This window comes from Centropristis striata, chromosome 13 (assembly GCF_030273125.1).
Source record: "Centropristis striata isolate RG_2023a ecotype Rhode Island chromosome 13, C.striata_1.0, whole genome shotgun sequence".
NCBI classification, from domain to species: domain Eukaryota; kingdom Metazoa; phylum Chordata; class Actinopteri; order Perciformes; family Serranidae; genus Centropristis; species Centropristis striata.
This window is the reverse complement of record NC_081529.1, coordinates 23,624,656-23,643,932: the sequence shown is the minus strand read 5'-3', so window position 1 is coordinate 23,643,932 and position 19,277 is coordinate 23,624,656. Positions and strand designations below refer to the sequence as shown.

The window sequence follows — 19,277 nt, the reverse complement described above, 5'->3', positions numbered from 1 at the left end:
AAAGGAAGCCAGTTGTCTGGTCAAAAACAAGTTGGTGAGTTGTTGTTACTTATATCTTTAAGTTGGGGTTCACAACAAGGGACAATAGTTCTGCTAACTCTTATTTCTTTGTTGTGAAATGCGGGAAAGCGGTGAAATCATTAGCGAAAGCTAGCGGCTAACTGATGCTAGCGGCTAACTGATGCTAGCAGCGAACTGATGCTAGCGGCTAACTGATGCTAGCGGCTAACTGATGCTAGCGGCGCTGCTTGTTACAGCTACAAGAGTAGCCATTAGCGCATCAATGCTAACTCAAAATTGTGGTCACAACATTAGCTGACATTTCATAGCAGCGTTACAATCGTGCCAATTCAGCACATTGCAGAAGTTAGCAGAAGTAAGGATTAAAAGTTATTACAATGTAAAATTATAAGTTAGTACAACTTACAGTTGAGTTGACAAAAATCTGAATTCAGAGTTAAGCAAACTCAAAAACAAAACTTAAAATATTTAGTTTGATTGTCCAACTTAAAATTTTATCGAAGTTTGTTGCCTTGAAATATGCAGACTTCAGAGCAGCAACACATGGTTTTATCTGAGAGTGAGCAGGTGATAAGGATGAGACTAATAGGTTGAGTGATGGTTAACATTGTTTTTAGGCTGATTGTTTTGCACAGTGTTCTGTGAAATGTCAATCAAAGGCATTTATAATCTTCATTCTAAATGATTTACAAGTGATTAATCATTCTCTTTATGAGCCATTATCTCCCTGTTAATGATCTTGTAACTTTATTCTGAATTGTGCTGCACTTTGTAAAAGTCTGTATCAACACGAGCAATATGAATGATTCATTGATCCTCCTTCTGATGTTTAATAATAATAATGAGGATTGTGATTTTACCGCAATGACTGTTTGCAGAAACATGATGAATTAGTGGATGCAGACGTGCGTAATGTCAGCCGTTCTCTTTGAGAACCTCGTTGGTGTGCCAGTCTGTGAAACTGCACTTATTTTGGCTCCTCATCGAGAGGTCTAATGAGTGGTGCACTGGTCACCACTCTTATGCAAATGTATGTTGAAGACCGTTTCTATATTCATTTATAGCCGTCTATGAGAGTGGAGATGGAGCTTGTGCACATGTTAGCAGCTCCATAATGAGAACAGAATCAGGTGTATGTGCCACTGTATAAATCTGACTTAAAGAATGAATGCAAATTTCTGTTCTGTCTACGAACACAGTTTTAGGCCCTGGAGTCATGGGATTCAGTATAAAATATAACTTAATACATCTTTAAATATCATCAGCCTGGTAATAAAGATTTTTAACTATTTTTAACTACAGTATATTAACAAGTTATAATTACCTTTGTGGAGTTGAGAAATGTGACAACCTGTGGTTTCAGTGTGGACCAATGAAGAGATAATTCCACAGAACATATGGCTGTGGGGCGCCTCTGGCTCAGACTGGAGGGATTTGGCTCAGGCAGCAGGTTAAAGTCCCACATGGACCAGGTACGTAGGCTGGACTGGCACTGCAGAGGTGCCCTCGAGCAAAGTTCTGAACCCCTAACTTCTTGGAGACTTTTCAATCAGCCTCATCATTCTGACATTTCCCCATATTAGGTGTGAAAAAATGATAAACAGATATCAAAAGTTGAAAAGGTGGCAAAATAAAACAAAACAAAAAAAACACAGCATCAAAATTCTGCTTCAAATATTCCCAGTTTTCCTGAAGCTTTCTAGCATTTTGACGAGTCACTTTTTTGAGTGTTTTGGCTCCGCCCACTAGTTATTTCCCCTCGGCCTCTGTTCCTATACAGTAGTATAGGAACAGAGTAGTTCTCAACCTTTTTGAGTCACGACCCCCAATTTAACATGCATGTTGTCTGCGACCCCCGCTCACTGAACAGAATCTCACACGCACAGTTCAGATCACCCAAAAAAGAAACAAAATGACCAAAAAAGGGAAACAAAATGACCAAAAAAGCCACAAATTGACCACAAAAGATAAAAAAAAAACCACAAAATGACCAAGAGAGACACAAAATGACCCAAAAAAGAAACAAAATGACCAAAAAGACACAAAAAAAGATACAAAATGACCAAACAAAGGAAACAAAATGACCAAAAAAGACACAAATTGACCACAAAATGATCAAAACAACACACAAATTGACCAAAAAAAAAACATTAAGTGAACAAAAAGACTAAAACACATTAACACATGAACACTTTTACAGTGGAGACAGAGCTGACATCCAAAATGATTTGGCGACCCCCAGAAATCATCTCGCGACCCCAATTGGGGTCCCGACGCCAAGGTTGAGAACAGCTGCTATACAGGTACTTTTGTAGCGGCTAACTAACAGAGTCCGAATGTGACAACAGACCGACGCAGCAAGCAGTGTTGCCAACTTGGCAACTTTATCGCTATATTTAGCGACTATTCAGACCCCTCCAGTAACTCTTTTTAAAAAAAAAAAGCAACTAACAACAAATCTAGCGACTTTTTCTGGTGTTATTGGAGACTTTTGGAGACTCGTTACTCTTCTTAATGAGTAGCAGGCGCCGTCCCAAAGCTCTCACAAGCGGCCCAGTCCTCCCGCAGCAGTCTCCCCCAGCTGCAGTCAGCAGAGCAGGAGATGTTAACCCCTCATCGTACAGCTGGCACCAGTCTGCAAATAAATCACGCATGTGCAAAATTACCACCTCAACCTTTTCTCATCAGCCTCGACTAGCTCAGAAAAGTACCTACACTGTAAAAAATGTCTGTAGATATTACGGTGAAAAACTGCTTAACCATGACAGTAAAAGACCGTAAAATGATAAATTGGTTAATTCAGTTTCAGTAACAATGAAACACCGTAAATATATATATCAGCCAAAACAGTATTTTAAAATTTTTTTAAATACATTACCTCACTGTAAAATACACTGGCACCGTGTTTGTAGCAAAAATATACTGTAATATATATTAACAAGCCATCATTTTTGCATTTATATTTTAAAATAATTTTTCTCTCTTTTTTGTTAAATGTACTAAACACCATATCTCTAGCAGAAATATAATTAAATATTTAATGGTAAAATCCTTAATTCATGCATCATTTATTATATGGCAGAACAGCGTTTCTTTTGATGGAAAAACGTTTTATTTTTTACGGTATATATGGAATAAAATGGCCATCTTAAATGGGAAATCAACAGTGCTAAAAACATTTTTTTTTTTTTTTTTACAGTGTAGCCGATGCAGTTACTTTCTGAGCCGCTACCTGAGCCGCTAACCGGTGAATTTGGGCAGATCTTGGGAGGATCCTCTCTCCCAAGCCAAACCTATACTCACTAGACTCTATGGCTCACTAGAGCAGCTATTCTCAACCTTGGGGTTGGGACCCCAATTGGGGTCGCGAGATGATTTCTGGGGGTCGCCAAATCATTTTGGAAGTCAGTGTTCATGTGTTAATGTGTTTTAGTCTTTTTGGTCATTTAATGTCTTTTTTTTTGGTCATTTTGTGTCTTTTTTGTGTCTTTTTTAGATCATTTTGTGGTCAATTTGTTTTTTGGTCATTTTATTTCCTTTTTCTGGTCATTTTCTGTCTTTTTTTAGTCATTTTGTGTCTTTTTGGTAATTTTGTTTCTTTTTTGGATGATTTTGTGTCTTTTTTGGTCATTTTGTTTCTTTTTTGGGTGATCTGAACTGTGCGTGTGAGATTGTGTTCAGTGAGCGCGGGTCGCGGACAACATGCATGTTAAATTGGGGGTCGCGACTCAAAAAGGTTGAGAACTACTGCACTAGAGGAAAAGGTACCTAATGGAAATGCACCTTGATGCATATGCATATTATGGGCAAGTGACAGAATAATCTCAACAGTAATGAAAAATAGAGTTTCCCCAAGGGGACAAATAAAGCAGGTTACATTATTATTATTATTATTATTATTATTATTATTTTCAGGGGTATATCTGCCCACTTGCCTGGTCTGTGATCCATAACAAATGTCTGGGCCAATCTCATCATTCTGCCGAGTCAGGATAAGAGCGCTGGAAGCAGGAGATGGGTCTGACACCCATATGTCACCTACCAGCTGAAATACCTCTAAGTGCCTGGCTGTGGCTGCAGGTTAACAACCCATCTCCCTGCAGTGGAGGTGGATATTTTCACCCATTTTAGGACAGAAATTTAAACCACCAAGTTTGACACGAGCACAGTGTAACATACAACACTGTGGTATTGGTGGTGCAGTGTGTCCTGGGTTTCATTCTGTCTTTGTCTAGAACTGGCAAAAACCAACTTACATTTAATTATGAAGTCTATCATTACAAGCATGTCTCAAAGGACTCGAATGCAGTATTTGGAGCATAAAGTTTGGTAGGGCAGGGCCTAGATTACTTATTCTCTTGTGTTATATGAAGCATATTGGCAGGATCACTGTTCAGTTCAGAGCGACTTCTCCCAGAAGTTGCCTCCGTCTTCTTTATTCCACCGTAAGCCAATGGAGAACAGCCTGATTTATAAGAGGATTTTAAAGGGCTCAGCTTCGCTCATTTAAGTCTTACTGTACTTTTCAAACAAAATACAGTGGATTTTGGAAATTCCCCTGAAAACATTTGGCATTAACACACTTTTGTCTTCAGTTCAGCTCTATTTAATGTATCTTCTAATAATTACCGTGCCATTTGTTGCTGAAATTCACCAGCAAATTGACACCGATCTCCAATGTGTGTGCTGCCCGCCTCACTCTGATTGTGACTAAAAATCTGCCAAGCCATGAAGCTTTTAAATGACTGCAGCCCATGCATGCTGCCCTGTGACAGCCTGTCACATAGTGTTGATGCAGCATGTTCTCCGCCTCGTTTACTTTCTCGGGAGAAAAATTCCAGGTGCAGTGCTCCGGCAACAACGGCTGAGCAAGACAGTAACACTGATTTACTGTTGTCTTCCACCTCTTTTTTATCCATAAAGTTATTCTAAGTGAAGCACATGGGTCCTTATTTGTGGTGCTGCCAACACATAAAGCCTGGCTGGGGTTATCTAAAAAAGAATGATACAAAATTGATAATGAACGTCAACAGCAAGGAAGAGATTTTTTTTTTTAGCTGTCCTGAAAAGTTTATCTAACCTCATTTCAAACAGGCAATAAAAGAGTTTCATCATACTCCAAAGTCCATTTATGTTGACATATTTAAATCTTGCTATGGCACTAAACTAGACATATTAAGGTTTACTTGGCAAGGTAAAGTTGCTGAGTGGAAATTATGTTCTTCACCGTGAGTACGGAGTCACATTTATCATATTTTTGAAGGCTATTTTATAGTGCTGTCAAAAAGCCAGGCATCATATTCAGCGGTGGCTCCCCTCGTCACTGGCTGCATCATAAATACATTATGCTCCCTCATTGAATATATTGATAGACTCAGTAACAGAGTAATGTGTTGTTTTGATCACTCAGCAATAGGTGTCAAAACTGGTTTGTCTCTCGGGTCACTGGATGAAGCATTGCGAGACATCGCTGACGAGACAGGGAGTGTGTGTGTGTGTGTGTGTGTGTGTGTGTGTGTGTAGTGTAGTGTTTGTGCATGGGGTGTGCAGGCTAAGTTGTACTCTCAAGGGAATCCTGCCTTGAAATGATTCTAATAGCATTAGCCACTGAATGGTCCAATGGTGCATTATGTTTCTTCTGACACACAAACACCTGGGACAGAACCAATCATGAGGGATCTGCTCTGTGCTTTCTCATATGTACAATGTTCTTGCTCATTTTTCAGCCTAGTCACATAGAAGCTAGTTCTATGTGAAATAAAATAAAATCAATTAAAATTTAAAATTAAATTCCTATTCACAGAGCTGTAGATTAGCAGCAGTCTATGTTTCTGCCTGTCACATACTGAGAGACAGCGAGTGACACACAGCTGTTGGTTGTTTTGTTTTTATTTTTTATTTTATTTTTTCTTCTTTTTTTGCTGGGACAGTTAGATTGTATAAATTATATGTTGATTGTAATTCAATGATTGTAAATATTGCTTTCTTTTATTGTTATTAGTTTTTCTTTTCATTTAATTTAAAATGAATAACAGAATTATAATAATTTATTGGAAATATTGCTTTCCTTATCTTGTTATCTTTTTTCTGATGCTTGCTTTGGCAATATATACATTGTTACGTCATGCCAATAAAGCCAATTGAAATTGAAATAGAACCTATGTGTAGGTATTATGTAGGTTTCATAAGAAATATAAATATCCGTTTACTGGGACTATGTGTGTGTGTGTGTGTGTGTGTGTGTGTGTAAGTGATAACATTGCACTTCCTCCACTGTGTTTTGACACAGTGAGAGAGAGACTTTAAGAGACGTTAAGAGCGGGTGCTCTGTTAAGTTGGTGTGACAGTTAGATCCCTGGCTGTCTGTGAGTGCTGTGCTGGGCTCAGCATTGTCTCAAATCACCTGACACACAGAGGTGCACACACACTTTCACACAGACAGACACACATGCATACAGTACACATCATGCACACTTCCAACCCAGCTGTATTTTTGCTGAAGAAAAAAAAAACCTCATCTTCTGCTGTAACTTTTCTCACCAATCCTTATAACTTTTGAAACTCATAATGCAACATTACAGGGAGGCACTTTTTAATAACTTTGCCCTGTGGAAATGGAAAGGATTATGTGCTATTATATGTCCAATACGGTTCTTTTTGCAGTAGACACAGCTGGCTTTAGACTTACACACAGCTAAATATGAGACATGTTGTTTTCTACCTTAAACGGATAGTTTGGATTTTTTGAAGTGGGGTTGTATGAGGTAGTTATCCATAATCAGCGTATTATTTGCAGTAGATGGCGGTCAGCACGCTCATAATTTGGAGAAGCATGTGTTGAGATTGGATGCTTAGTAATGTACAACATATTTAACAACGGCTGAATTCCATTTAGGAGGCTACATAGTGGTTCGCACACTTGCCTCGCAGCAAGAGGGTCACTGGTTCGACTCTGGCCTGTGGCTTCTTCTTTGATAGATAGATAGATAGATAGATAGATAGATAGATAGATAGATAGATAGATAGATAGATAGATAGATAGATAGATAGATAGATAGATAGATAGATAGATAGATAGATAGATAGATAGATAGATAGATAGATAGATAGATAGATAGATAGATAGATAGATAGTCCACAGTCCAAAAACATGCACTTAGGTTTAATTGGTGACTCTAAATTGCCCGTAGGAGTGAATGAGAGCGTGATTGAGCGCTACCTGTCCAGGGTGTACCCTGCCCAATGTCAGCTTGGATTGGCTCCAGTGACCCGAGTGCCGATAAGCGATTGAGGGTAATGAATGAATGGCTGAATTCCATTTAGCTCTATCAGTTTTAGTGTCCTGGTATCTCTTTTTATCCCCTTATCCTGGGCTGGGTCGCGGGGACAGCAGGTTAAGCAAAGTATTCCAGGCTTCCCCTCCCCAGCCGCAACTTCCAGACCCTGTGAATCCCTCCAGTGTGTTCTGGGTCGACCCCGGGGCCTCTTACCAGTTGAGCATGGCACTCTTGCCCCATTTTGATGGACATCAAAATTACACATATTATCAAAAAGTCACAAAATATTAATAACTGCAGTTTCTTTCTGGATTCTGAGCCAAAATGTGGCATCTGTGTGATTTAAAAAAGAAAATTGGCAATAGGATTGTACCACATACTAATATACCCATGCACATTATTTTTTACTGGTTTCTTGCTTTATTCCTAAATGCCCATAAATAAGCTACCATGATATAGTGGTGATGGGTTTTCCACCCACTTGCTGTGTATGCATCCTAACTTGTTGGTGAATGGGAAGCCCATCTATACTAAGCTGTGGCAGTGAGCCAGTAGGAACAATACCAAGGCTCTGAAACTGAAGCAGCTCAATGGAATTCAGCTATTGTTAAAATTATTATTAAAACCTGCTTTTCCTACTGTGACATGCCAAAAGATATCTTGCTCATACCAATAATGCTGTAAATCAGTTTAGTGATATAGTCATGTTCATTTCACCACTGCACCACTACAACAAGGAGAAACAGATGCACTTCAAAGGAACATGTAGGCCTTATAAACACAGTATAGTATTAGAAATACATTTGCAGTATATAACTGCATTGCTACTGCATCAGTACTCTTGTAAATTTACAACACCATGCTGTTCACAATTGCCAGTTGCCATGTAAATAAATGAATATTTACAGTACACTGTAAAAAAAATTTCCAGTAAAAAAATCCGGTAAATTCCTATAATAATGGCATAATCTTAAAATTATGCTACAGAATGACATTTTTTTTGTTATGCTGTTCACATTATTTTTTTTAAATGTGGCCTATATCAGACTCCAGTCAGATTAGTAGAATTGGAATAATCGATTGTGTAATCAATTTTGAAGATTGTCGCTCTAGAGCAGGGGTGTCAAACTCTGGCCCGCGGGCCAGATTTGGCCCGCAGTGTAATTTTATTTGGCCTGCGAGGCAATACCAAATTATTATATTATTATTGTACTATTAAAGCTGACCCGCTGGTATTATACGGCGCTAATACTACAAATCCCACAATGCCCTGCTGTTGTTTTGGCGCGTCAATCAGGACAGGACCCTGAAACGCTCCTTTGTGACAGTCGTCATAGCAACCTCAAGCTAGAGCTGTCTCCCAGCTACCCCTTCCCAAAAATGGAGAAAAGAAAGGCAGAATTTATTAACCTGTTGAAAAAGTTTATTTTGATATTTAAATCAGAAGGATGCAAATAGAAAAGAGGCATGCGATTTTTATTTAATAAATTAATGACATTGATGTGTTTTTTATTTGAAATTTGATTTTGCATGTCTGCACTATTTAGTTATATATTGTATGTTTATAAGCGTTGCTGGTTCCACATTTAATGTTAAAGCAAAACATGTTTGGTATATATTAAAAGGTTTATTTGTTCAATGTTGGCCCGCGATTTTATTCAAGTTTTAAATTTTGGCCCATTGTGTATTTGAGTTTGACACCCCTGCTCTAGAGTGACGTAAAGGTTGCAGGAAGTGCGACATGACTGTTCAGACTTAGGTCGTATTGGGGAAACATCAGATCCGATTTAGGACCACATATGAAAGAGGCCCAAGACTGATTTGAAAAAAAATGGATTCCATGTGATTTAAGGTCTTCACACTAAAAAAATCACATATGAGCAAAAAAAAAATCAGATTTGGGCCTCTTTTGCCTGCAGTGTGAACACAGCCTAAGGCTTACAGTGTAGAGACATTTCGTGTTGCAGCAAGGGCTGATTTAGCTTTGAGGAACAAAAAACATGGAACATTCTTCTTTGAAAGTTCATTGCACGTGTTATCTATAATTTTGAACATGCATAGCTCACAGGTATTATCAGATTTGCAAATACTTGAAGCTCACATCATTTCTTTTTATAAGCCTCCAATCCTTCACTTTTGAGCGAATTCAGTGACTCGCTGAGAATTTTAGTCATTATTTGTACCCTTGGGTATCATACATCACATTTTTGATCTCTGTCTAAACATCCAGCGAGGACAGGAAACACAGCTCTTCATTTCTTTTTTTCTATTCAAATTGGCAGTGTGGTATGACTGAAATGAAGAATGTGTTGCCCAAACCCCTTATGGATCCACAGTATGTTTTTTCGCTGTTGTTTTCCATCCAGCCTCTTCCTGTGTCTGTCTCAGACTGTCGCAGTGAGTGTGTGTGGGAGGGGGAAAGCAAGTTTTTCCATGGCTCATCACAGCCTTCAGCTCATAGTGCAGCTAAATGGGTGACTGTATATCCGCTACCCCAATTAAGGGTGTTAATGTGTGAGCGTGTGTATGTTGAGAGAGTGTGAATGTGTTTATGTGTGGCAGTGCGTAGTCTTTCTCTCACACATGCATTCATCAGTCGTCATCTCAAAAAACAAACACATTTAGAGGGAATCTTTCCCAGCGTGCTGGATCAGTGATGCTTAGATGAAAGAATTTTAACATGCAACAAATTTCAGAGGTAATGCACTGCGCACACACGCAGACAGACAAGTAGTTTTACATAGAATCCACACAACACACTCCTTCCAACCATTTCTGCAAAGCTGTCTCTTGCTTAAGTGTAGTCGCCCATAATAGCTACAGGGTCTCTCCAAGAAGCTTTGTCATGGCAAATAAAACACAGCAGAGTAAGAATAAACTTCCTGCCTCCACAGGAAGCAGCTGTTGCCATGGTAAACTAATTCAAAAAGGCCAGTTGTGGAGATTCTGCATGTACTGGGATAACAAATGGATGCACAGGTATGCTCGCAGATAATTAGAGAGAGAGAGTGCCGGTGTATCGCTGTGTGCGGTGGGTGACTTTCTAACGTTTTGATATCTCCACCTGGTTTTAACATCTCGTCAGAGGATTAGCTCCGGAGCTGTGAGAGATACGGGCTACTTAATCACCACTGTCCTATTTTCTTAGCTTGTAATGAATAGCCTTTAATATCATTACCCTATAAAAACAAAGTGTGCTCTCCCACTAACACTTAATCCTACGGTAGGATTTAATGCAAACACCCGCATTTATTCATGCACGCACACGCATGCACATAAAGGAAATCACACCCACACATTTTACAGTACATGTTTGTATTTAAATGCACAGACATGCAAATATAACATTAGTGATGGTAAGAATGTACATTTGCACACGATCAGGATGTTGAAAGCGGCTTTTTAAATTCACATTCACCAGATGTTACTTCTGTGCATTAGTGCAAGCTTCAGAGGAGACACTGAAAAACTTCACAAGTTGCTTAGTTACATTAAGAGAATTATTTTTTAATGGAAAAGTTTTATGAAAATTGATGCTTAAATATGCACATCAGACATTATCTGATTAAATTGTTTTGACATTTAATTCTTTATTTTTTAATTTTATTTTATATTAGTATATTTATATTTTTATTATATATTGTGATTGTAACTTATTTTGTTCACTGTTTTTTTTCAGGGTTTTTTTCTTATATTATCCTATATTGTGATTGTTTTTGTAATTGTTTTGTAATTTTGGAGCAATCTGGAACAAGAATTTCCTTTGGGATAAATAAAGTTCTATCTTATCTTTCCTTATCGTATCTTAAATATGTGCTAATTAATTTCAAATGATGGTTTTACTTTGTTAGAGTTACAGGTTTTTACCTTTGTTTTACCTTTTTTTTAATCCTTTGTTATCGCTCCATAAATCAGAAAATACTGTCAATCCATTTCAGCATGTTTTTGGAATAAAATGTTTTATAACGCAGACTATAAATGAAACATGAACAAACGCCTCTGTTAAAACTTTCAGAATATAGATAGGAATAAATCTGGAAAGCGTGGTTTATGTAAGTGCTACTGAGGTGGAGATTTGGGGCTCAGATTTTGAGAAAGCAGCCTTTAGGAAAGGGTAAAAAAAATTGCAAAATTATTCATACTAAACCAACAGATATCACCATGAAAACTTCCGCAGTTGATTACTTACATTTTAAACAATTGTTTTTACATTACAAGTTTTCTGAAAGTATGTTTAAATATGCAAAGCAGGGATTATCTAATGCTAACTCTAGGAGAAATTTCTAGATGCAAATAGACAAAGTGTAGTGAAAAACATGCTAAATTTGTATTTTGGATGTTTTCTTTCCATTAGTCTGAAAGAAAACTGCCTGAATGTTTTTCCGGTGGTGTCTTGCATTTACATAGTGTGTGTGTGTGTGTGTGTGTGTGTCTGTGTGAGTGTGAGTGTGTGTGAGTGTGTATAGGTGTGTGGGTGTGTGTGTGTGTGTCTGTGTGAGTGTGAGTGTGTGTGAGTGTGTATAGGTGTGTGTGTGTGTGTGTGTGTGTGTGTGTGTGTGTGTGTGTGTGTGTGTGTGTGTGTGTGTGTGTGTGTGTGTGTGTGTGTGTGTGTGTATGTGTGTTCACAAGCCTGTGCATATGTCTAGCTGTGCACATGTCCAGCCTCTTGCTTGGCACCTTGCCTCTTGCTGGCTGCCTGTTAAAGGAAGAAGAAGACCAGGTCCAATATGTTATTATGCATTCACTTGGACTCCGGCTGCTAACGGTTGACTTGCTCGCTGGCCTGCTGCAGTGATGAGCCAAAAGAACAAAGTTTCTGTCATTCTGTCTTTGCAGTTTTTCTGCTTATATGAGTCCTCTGTTTGCATTTGAATACTTGAAACACGTGGACTGAATTCACATCACAACTCCTTTTATAAACCTATTTTTTTTTTGGTATTTTACATGACCTGGGGGATGTTCCATCAACGTGGCTAAACAAACTGTGGCTTCATTGAAAAAGCCTGGTTAGAATTAACACCAACTTTCACTTCAGGCTAAAGCCGTTTCACTAACAGCTCAGTGTGTCTAATGCTAACTCAACCCAGGCTAGACAAGCCGGCATTATGTGTGATCGCAGAGTATTTAAGCAAAAGGTGGTGAAAAACAGTGCTGAATGAGCTTTATGAAGAATATAAAGTGACAAAAACAGACAATACCACGACCATTAACAGAGCCAGGGAGATGGTATGGCAAAAAAGTTGCAGACTGCAAAATGCACAAGTAATTCAATCCTACTTATTGTGTTATTTGTAGTTGTTAATACATTAACAATTAGATCACTAGATACAATAAAAGTGGTTTTATTATCAGTAGGCTGGATAATAACAGCTGTATGTTCACAGTTAGCTGTAGGCTAAGTTCAGAGAACTCACTACTACAATTTATTTACTGTAAATTGGCCTTACTGGGTAAAGTAACCCTGTCCTATATTAATTATTCTGTTACATCTCAACAGTAGGAATCTGAACAGCCAAAAGGACTTGGACAAGTGAAAATGTAATAATGTTTGGGCTGTATCTTCATTCTACAGATTGTGTATAATAACCATGCACCTGGCTGCAGGACACAGCTGGAACAACTACAGCAGCAAGCAATGATGAAACTGAGAAATTAAATAATTATTGACAACTACATAATCAGCTAAGCCAACTCTTTGACACGCTTTCTTTTACAGGATGTCGGCATGATCTGCAAGCATCATGTGCTTATGGGAACTGAAAACCGAAAACTCGATATGGAGACAAAAAGCTAAAAATGTAATACATTTAATTGGAGATAAAGAAATGTGTTTTTTTGTCTTTACAGCTAGAACAAAATGAATGAATAAAGGACAACTAAACATGTTGCACACTGTTTATCTTTCAAATTAAGGGTTCATAAAAGTTGCATGAATTAAAAAACGGATTAACTGAAATACTGTAAATTCATGCACAGTCACATTGTGAGAAAAAAGGTCTAAACCAGACTGCTCACATAAAAAACTCTCTAAAGTCTAAACTTTCTGCACGGATATGACAAAAGTGACGTGAGAACAGAAACGTGGTAGATCTGTCTTTTGGGATATTGTTTTTACGCCCATCGGGAATTATTTGACAGTTCAACTAAACTCGACAGTTAGCCTGTTAGCCCCGGAGCAGGCTAGTTCAGAGGTGTAAGTTACCATGGTTACTGAGCGGGGAGTCACACAAGCCACTTTGATTGAATGCATTTCTAATTTAAATTTAGCGAGGCTTATCAAAATAAGCCAGGTTTTTCCTTAATCCACGTTGGTGGAACACCCCTCTGATGCACTAAAGGTCATGTTATATGCAGGAATCTGGCCTCATGCAGCAACATTCTCCAAATGTTTCTTATATTTTATAAGTCAAATCCATATGCACAAAATATTCTTAACCATCCAAATCTGCTCTTACCCAGGTGTGCTGAATGATGATCATGGTTGATCATGAACATTTATTAGCAAAAGTAACGCTCCAAAAACACTATTAGGCAGATTGTGCAAATAACAAATAAACTTTAATAAATAAATGAGCAGATTTTTGGTCAGTATTGTCATTGCAGGATAATCCATTGTCCAACTAAAGTATATAATAATTTGATATATAAACATAATAAAAATTAATATATAATCATCTAAATGTAATCATGTGTTTTCCATCATGTTCCCCAAGTTAAAGTTGTTTTGGATAAAACAATGTGTGGACTATGAAAAACCTTTTTTGTTTGTATTGTTTGTATATCACTTCCTGCATAAGGCCCCTTGTGTTTTCTGTTATAAAACTATTTAAATATGAATATATGTGTGAAATTACACATCGGACGGTGCAAGAACACATACACATCTTGTGTGTGTGTGTTCATATTCACAGATAAAAGTGAATCCATTCATGAGCTAAGTGGTAAGAGATGGAAAGCCATTTCCTCTCCCACGACACTGTGATGGAGCTAAATGAATCGTCAATGAATGTGCAATGACTGTTGACATTGATATACTCTCCGCTGTCGTACCCCTCTGTGTGTGTTTGATTGCGAGAGGTGATTGTTATCAGTAAGCAAAGCGTTCTGTTATGCAGACAAGTGAGTTTATGATAAAGGCTTTTGGTTTCTGCAGGACAAAGACAGCGAGAGACTAATGGGCCTTTCGGGGGCTGGAAAACAAAAAGCATTAAATATTTGTGAGTTGTGAGGTGATGTTATGACATGTGGGGTTATTAAGCGGTCTGCAGGAGTGATGGCATTGCCAAAAACCTGCTTGTCCATTCAAACTGTAATGAAATAAAGCTGTTTAATTGCTGCAGTGCAAATTCTACACGTTAATTAAATCAAAGCAGTCTTTTTTTTGCCATCTAAATTTTCTTGGAGATCCGTACACCTCAACCTGACTGAGAGAAGCTGCTGCTAATTCATGTTAGCATGAACTGGAGCATTAACTGGGATGTTAGATTTGGCTAGCAACAAACAAAATGTATCTTTCTTACCTCAGAAAACTGAGCAGCGACTCCTTGGAGTGTCTGTTAGTCCAACCAAACGCTGAACAAGACATTTTTACTGAACAAAACGTTCAAATAAAGTGTCATTAAGTGAAAATACAGTGTGAAAGGGTCAAAGTTATATCTATATAACGTTATATATAACTTTATTGACACGTTGCGGATACGCATTGTTCTGCTTCTCTCCTGATGACGGCTCGCCTTGTTAGTGACCTGTCAATCAAAGGTAGCCCCGCCCCAAATCATACGATTCTTTATCTTCTATTTTCTTCTCAATGGGGCCATGATTTGAACTATTAACATCAAATTGTCTGTGATTGAGACCATAGTGTCGTCCTAAAAAGAGGTAATAAATCAAGTGAGAAGTTTTCCATTTTGCATTGAAATTAATGGACAGAAATCTTTCTGCAGCCAAACTTAGCGCCCCCTGCTGGAATTTTCGGTAGAATGCAGCTTAAGGCACTTCCTGGTTGGCCTCCCTGCTCAGATCCGGAGGTTGCCACCTGGCACCAAACAATGTGATAATCTTTTCATTCATCTAATCCAACCGTCATTGTTTTTTGTGTGTTTTTTTAGATCTCGGCTGGGTTGCCATGACGAGCGAGGAGTGTCCTGTGCCGCTGGGGAGCATTTCCTCAGCAGGGCCAGGGCAGAGCGAGGAGTACGGCTTGGCGCAGGCTGATGACATCATCGAGGAAGTGGGTCCGGGCGATGACGTCAGCATCGGCAGTGACCTGAGCACTCTTGTGTTGCCCTTCCCAGAGCTGGCGCCTGTGGTCTTCTTCTGCCTGAAGCAGACCACCTGTCCTCGCAACTGGTGCATCCGTATGGTGTCCAGCCCATATCCTTTCACTCACTGGTGGAACTGGTTGCTTTGACCTTAATAACCTGATAACCTTCATCATTCTCTGACCTTAATTATTCACCTGTCTGCAGTGCACTTTACATGCACTGGCCGTCATTAACCCCCTTCTTCACCTCCTCTGGTACACCTTTCATGCCTCTTCTTTTCATCTTCTCATCTAACACTGGTGCTTCCCTCCCTTCTATATCCAGTCCCTTTTTTAGATCCTTTTTTGTGCCTATCTGTCACCCACTCTCACACAGTTTCTCTCCTTTGTTATATCTGTCTCTGTTTTGTGTTCTTTTGATACGTTTTCATCCATCTTGACTCTGACCCCCTCCCATCCACCCTCACTCCTTTATCTTGTGGATTTGCTACCACACAGCACAGCAGACATCCCAATCTTCTCAAAGTAAGTGTGTTTGACATCTTCATACAACTACAACTGCAGTGATCAGCATTGCGCTGCTTGAACAATGGAATGTGGACATTTGTGTGTGTGTGTGTGTGTGTGTGTGTGTGTGTGTGTGTGTGTTTTAACTTTGCGCCCAGAACAAACTGTTTGTTTGGCGATGAGTCCAAGACGATCCTTTCACTCCTTTATACATTTGGGACCGACAGGACAGTCACCGTGGGCTGGCTGCCACACTGCTGCAGGAGTGTTTGTGTTTGTTCATCTTAGCACAATATGACTCTATATCGCCCTGTTAACTCCCACCAGTCTGAGTGCAGGGCTCCAAGGACTGCAATGTCAGTAAGATGTTTATTTGGTCAGTCGGTCACTTCAAACCTCTCTGAACCAGTTTTTTCATTGTCATGTGGAAGGAGTAGCAGCTTTTTCTACCCTTTTGTTTTGTTGGTAACACTTTATATTAAGGTACACATACATAAACATTAATAAGTTGATTATTGGCATGCAAATTAGTACTTTATTGGCTCTTAATTAGTCATTATTAAGTACTTATTAATGCCTTATTCTGCATGACCTTTTTATACAACCAAGTCATTAACTAAGAGTTTTCCCTCAGTAACCTCAGAATTAATGCCTATTATTAGTAAGTAAGGAAGTTGTTGTATATGAGTAATAATCTTAATATGCTTTATAATTTGGACTTTATAAGGTGGTAGTTATGTAGGAACAGACCACATTCATTAAGTGTTATAAAGGGAGAATCATTATTCTTTAAGTACTACCACCTTATAAAGTCCATACAAAGCAAAGCATGTTAAGATCGTAACTCATATACAACAACTCTGAGGTCACTGAAGGAAAACTCTTCATTAACCCTTAGTAAATGGCTTACTGGTTGTATAATAAGGCCATGCAGAATAAGGCATTAATAAATACTTAATAATGACTAATTAAGAGCCAATATGTTACTAATTTGCATTCAAATAAGCAACTAATTGAATACATGTACCTATATGAAAAGTGTTACTATGATGATGATGATGATTATTATTATTATTATGAGAAAATGATTCTGGATTTGTGGCTTAAAGTGCTTTATAATAAAAAATAAAATTCAATTTATAATTAAAAAAATGCACCATAATAAAACAAGGGCAAATAGACATATAATAAAAAGACAGTAGGTGTTAAAATATCTAAGTGAAATAAAACAGACAATTAAGAATATAAAAATTGGGGAATTAATAAAATCCAGGTTAAATAAATAGGCTTACAGCTGTTAGTAAAGATTTCCACAAAGTCGGCATCTCTTTCATCTCTTTCATGTCTCTCCGTTTTTGGTAGGGTATTGTACATCTTTGGAAAAATATATTGCCTATTTTCTTATGTGTGTGTAATTGTGTGTTTTCAAAAACCTAAAAACTTAAAATCTGTTCTTGGTGATGCTGGAAGCCAATGGAGCGTAGCTAAAATTGTGGTAATATGCTCATTTGTTTTAATTAACTCTAAAATTGCAAACTTGTTGAGCATGTAATAGAACAGATGATGTAATGATTGGGCAATGATCTGGTTTCACTTCTTCACTATTTGTGTCTTGTCAACAATATATCATAATATCAACATCCATCCAGCATATACAGTCATGGAAAAAAACTAACAACTAAAGTTACATTTGTTTGGACAAATATAATGAGCCATTTTCCATTTTTTTATTGATAATAACCAAAATCATTACCAAGAAAACCATGGAAAAAGGCTAGATATCAGCTCTTAAATTAAACTCTTATGAGCTATTTTTGTTATTATTATATTTGTCCAAACAAATGTACCTTTAGTTGTGCTAGGCATTAAAAATAAACAAGAAATTGGTCTAATATTTTTTTCCCATGACTGTATGAGACTACTTCTGTTGCTGCTAGAAGACATGTTGAAAAACTCAGCATGTTTATTGTTATGGCAACTGTTGAAAAGGAAATTAAGATTTACCGTTATGCATTTATTGTACGTAACAAGTATTGTGTAATGAAAAAAAAATTTAAGACAAGAATAAAGTTGATGAATTCTAGGGCTTAAAGAAGAATTACAAGCCAGTTTTACTTGCTGTCCCTCCTTAGTTACCTTAGTTTAATTCAAATAATTTAGTTGGTTGAACAGAATACAGATAAAGAGAACGGTGTACTGATCTTCCCTACCAAATACCTGATGAAAAGAAACGATATGGAATTAATGATGGATGTCAGGACATGGGCTGTGTTAAATGAATCAATTTTGAGTCTGAACACAGACGCAGAGACATATTTTTCTGTCGGAAAATTAGTGAAGCATTGAAGCAAAAGCCTCTGATTTCAAAAGCCTTATAAGTCGAGACTTAATATTCACCCAGTGCATTAACAGGAAGCCTGCGCGGATAGACTAACACCACAATAATGTGTCTTCAACGCAGACAGAACAAATGGGTGGCCAGAAAATCAGGAAGACAGAGGGAGAGTGAAGGCAGTCAGACAGACAAAACTGGACAGCGAGACTTTCTGTTTGCCTTTCAGACTCCATCTTTGATGTTTGGAGGAAAAGAGGTTTCAGGAGGATTTTACTGCTTACTAATGGCTGAGCTCTGCTGCTCTCAGTTGGCCCCACGCCACCTGGTAGCACATGCTGGCACATACACACAGCCTGCACATATACACACACTCCAAATCTTTTACTTCTATTGCAGCTCCGGCGGTTGGACACCTGTTGTGGTTGAAGCTGTCAGCATGAGACACACCTGTACGTGCAATTGTGTGTGTGAGGGAAATATAATGTGAGTGAGAGAATAAGATCGAGTGTGTGTGGTGGGTTGAGGGCAAGTTGTTATTGCCGTGAGTTCAGGTGATTCTTCTCCTGTTGAATCAGCTGGAGAGCTGAGAAAACACACACACACGCACACACACGCACACACACACACACACACACACACACACACACACACACACACACTTTGGTCACCAGGCTGGTAAATGAGGTGTTACTTTTGCCTATTGTGACTGCATTTGTTTAGACACTTTTGAAGCTTTTGAAGAGTTTGTGTGCGTGTGTGCGTTGGTGTGGGATGGAGTATATTCACAGGCTTTGTGTCTTTCCCTGTGTAGGACTAGGAAGATGTATATGTGCATCCTCTGTGTGTGTGGGACTTAAACTGGAGCCATAGTTTG

At 38.3% G+C, this 19,277-nt stretch overlaps 1 protein-coding gene across 1 annotated transcript in view; it reads left to right on the top strand.

Annotated features, from left to right (window-relative positions):
- The window catches only part of LOC131984111 (voltage-dependent T-type calcium channel subunit alpha-1I-like), a 240,450-nt gene that overhangs the window by 44,496 nt on the left and 176,677 nt on the right, over positions 1 to 19,277 (top strand). Inside the window, exon 2 of the mRNA XM_059348992.1 lies at positions 15,407 to 15,671. Within this exon, the coding sequence (XP_059204975.1) occupies positions 15,424 to 15,671 (248 nt within the window). The 5' untranslated portion in view covers positions 15,407 to 15,423. The remainder of the gene's footprint in view (positions 1 to 15,406; positions 15,672 to 19,277) is intronic.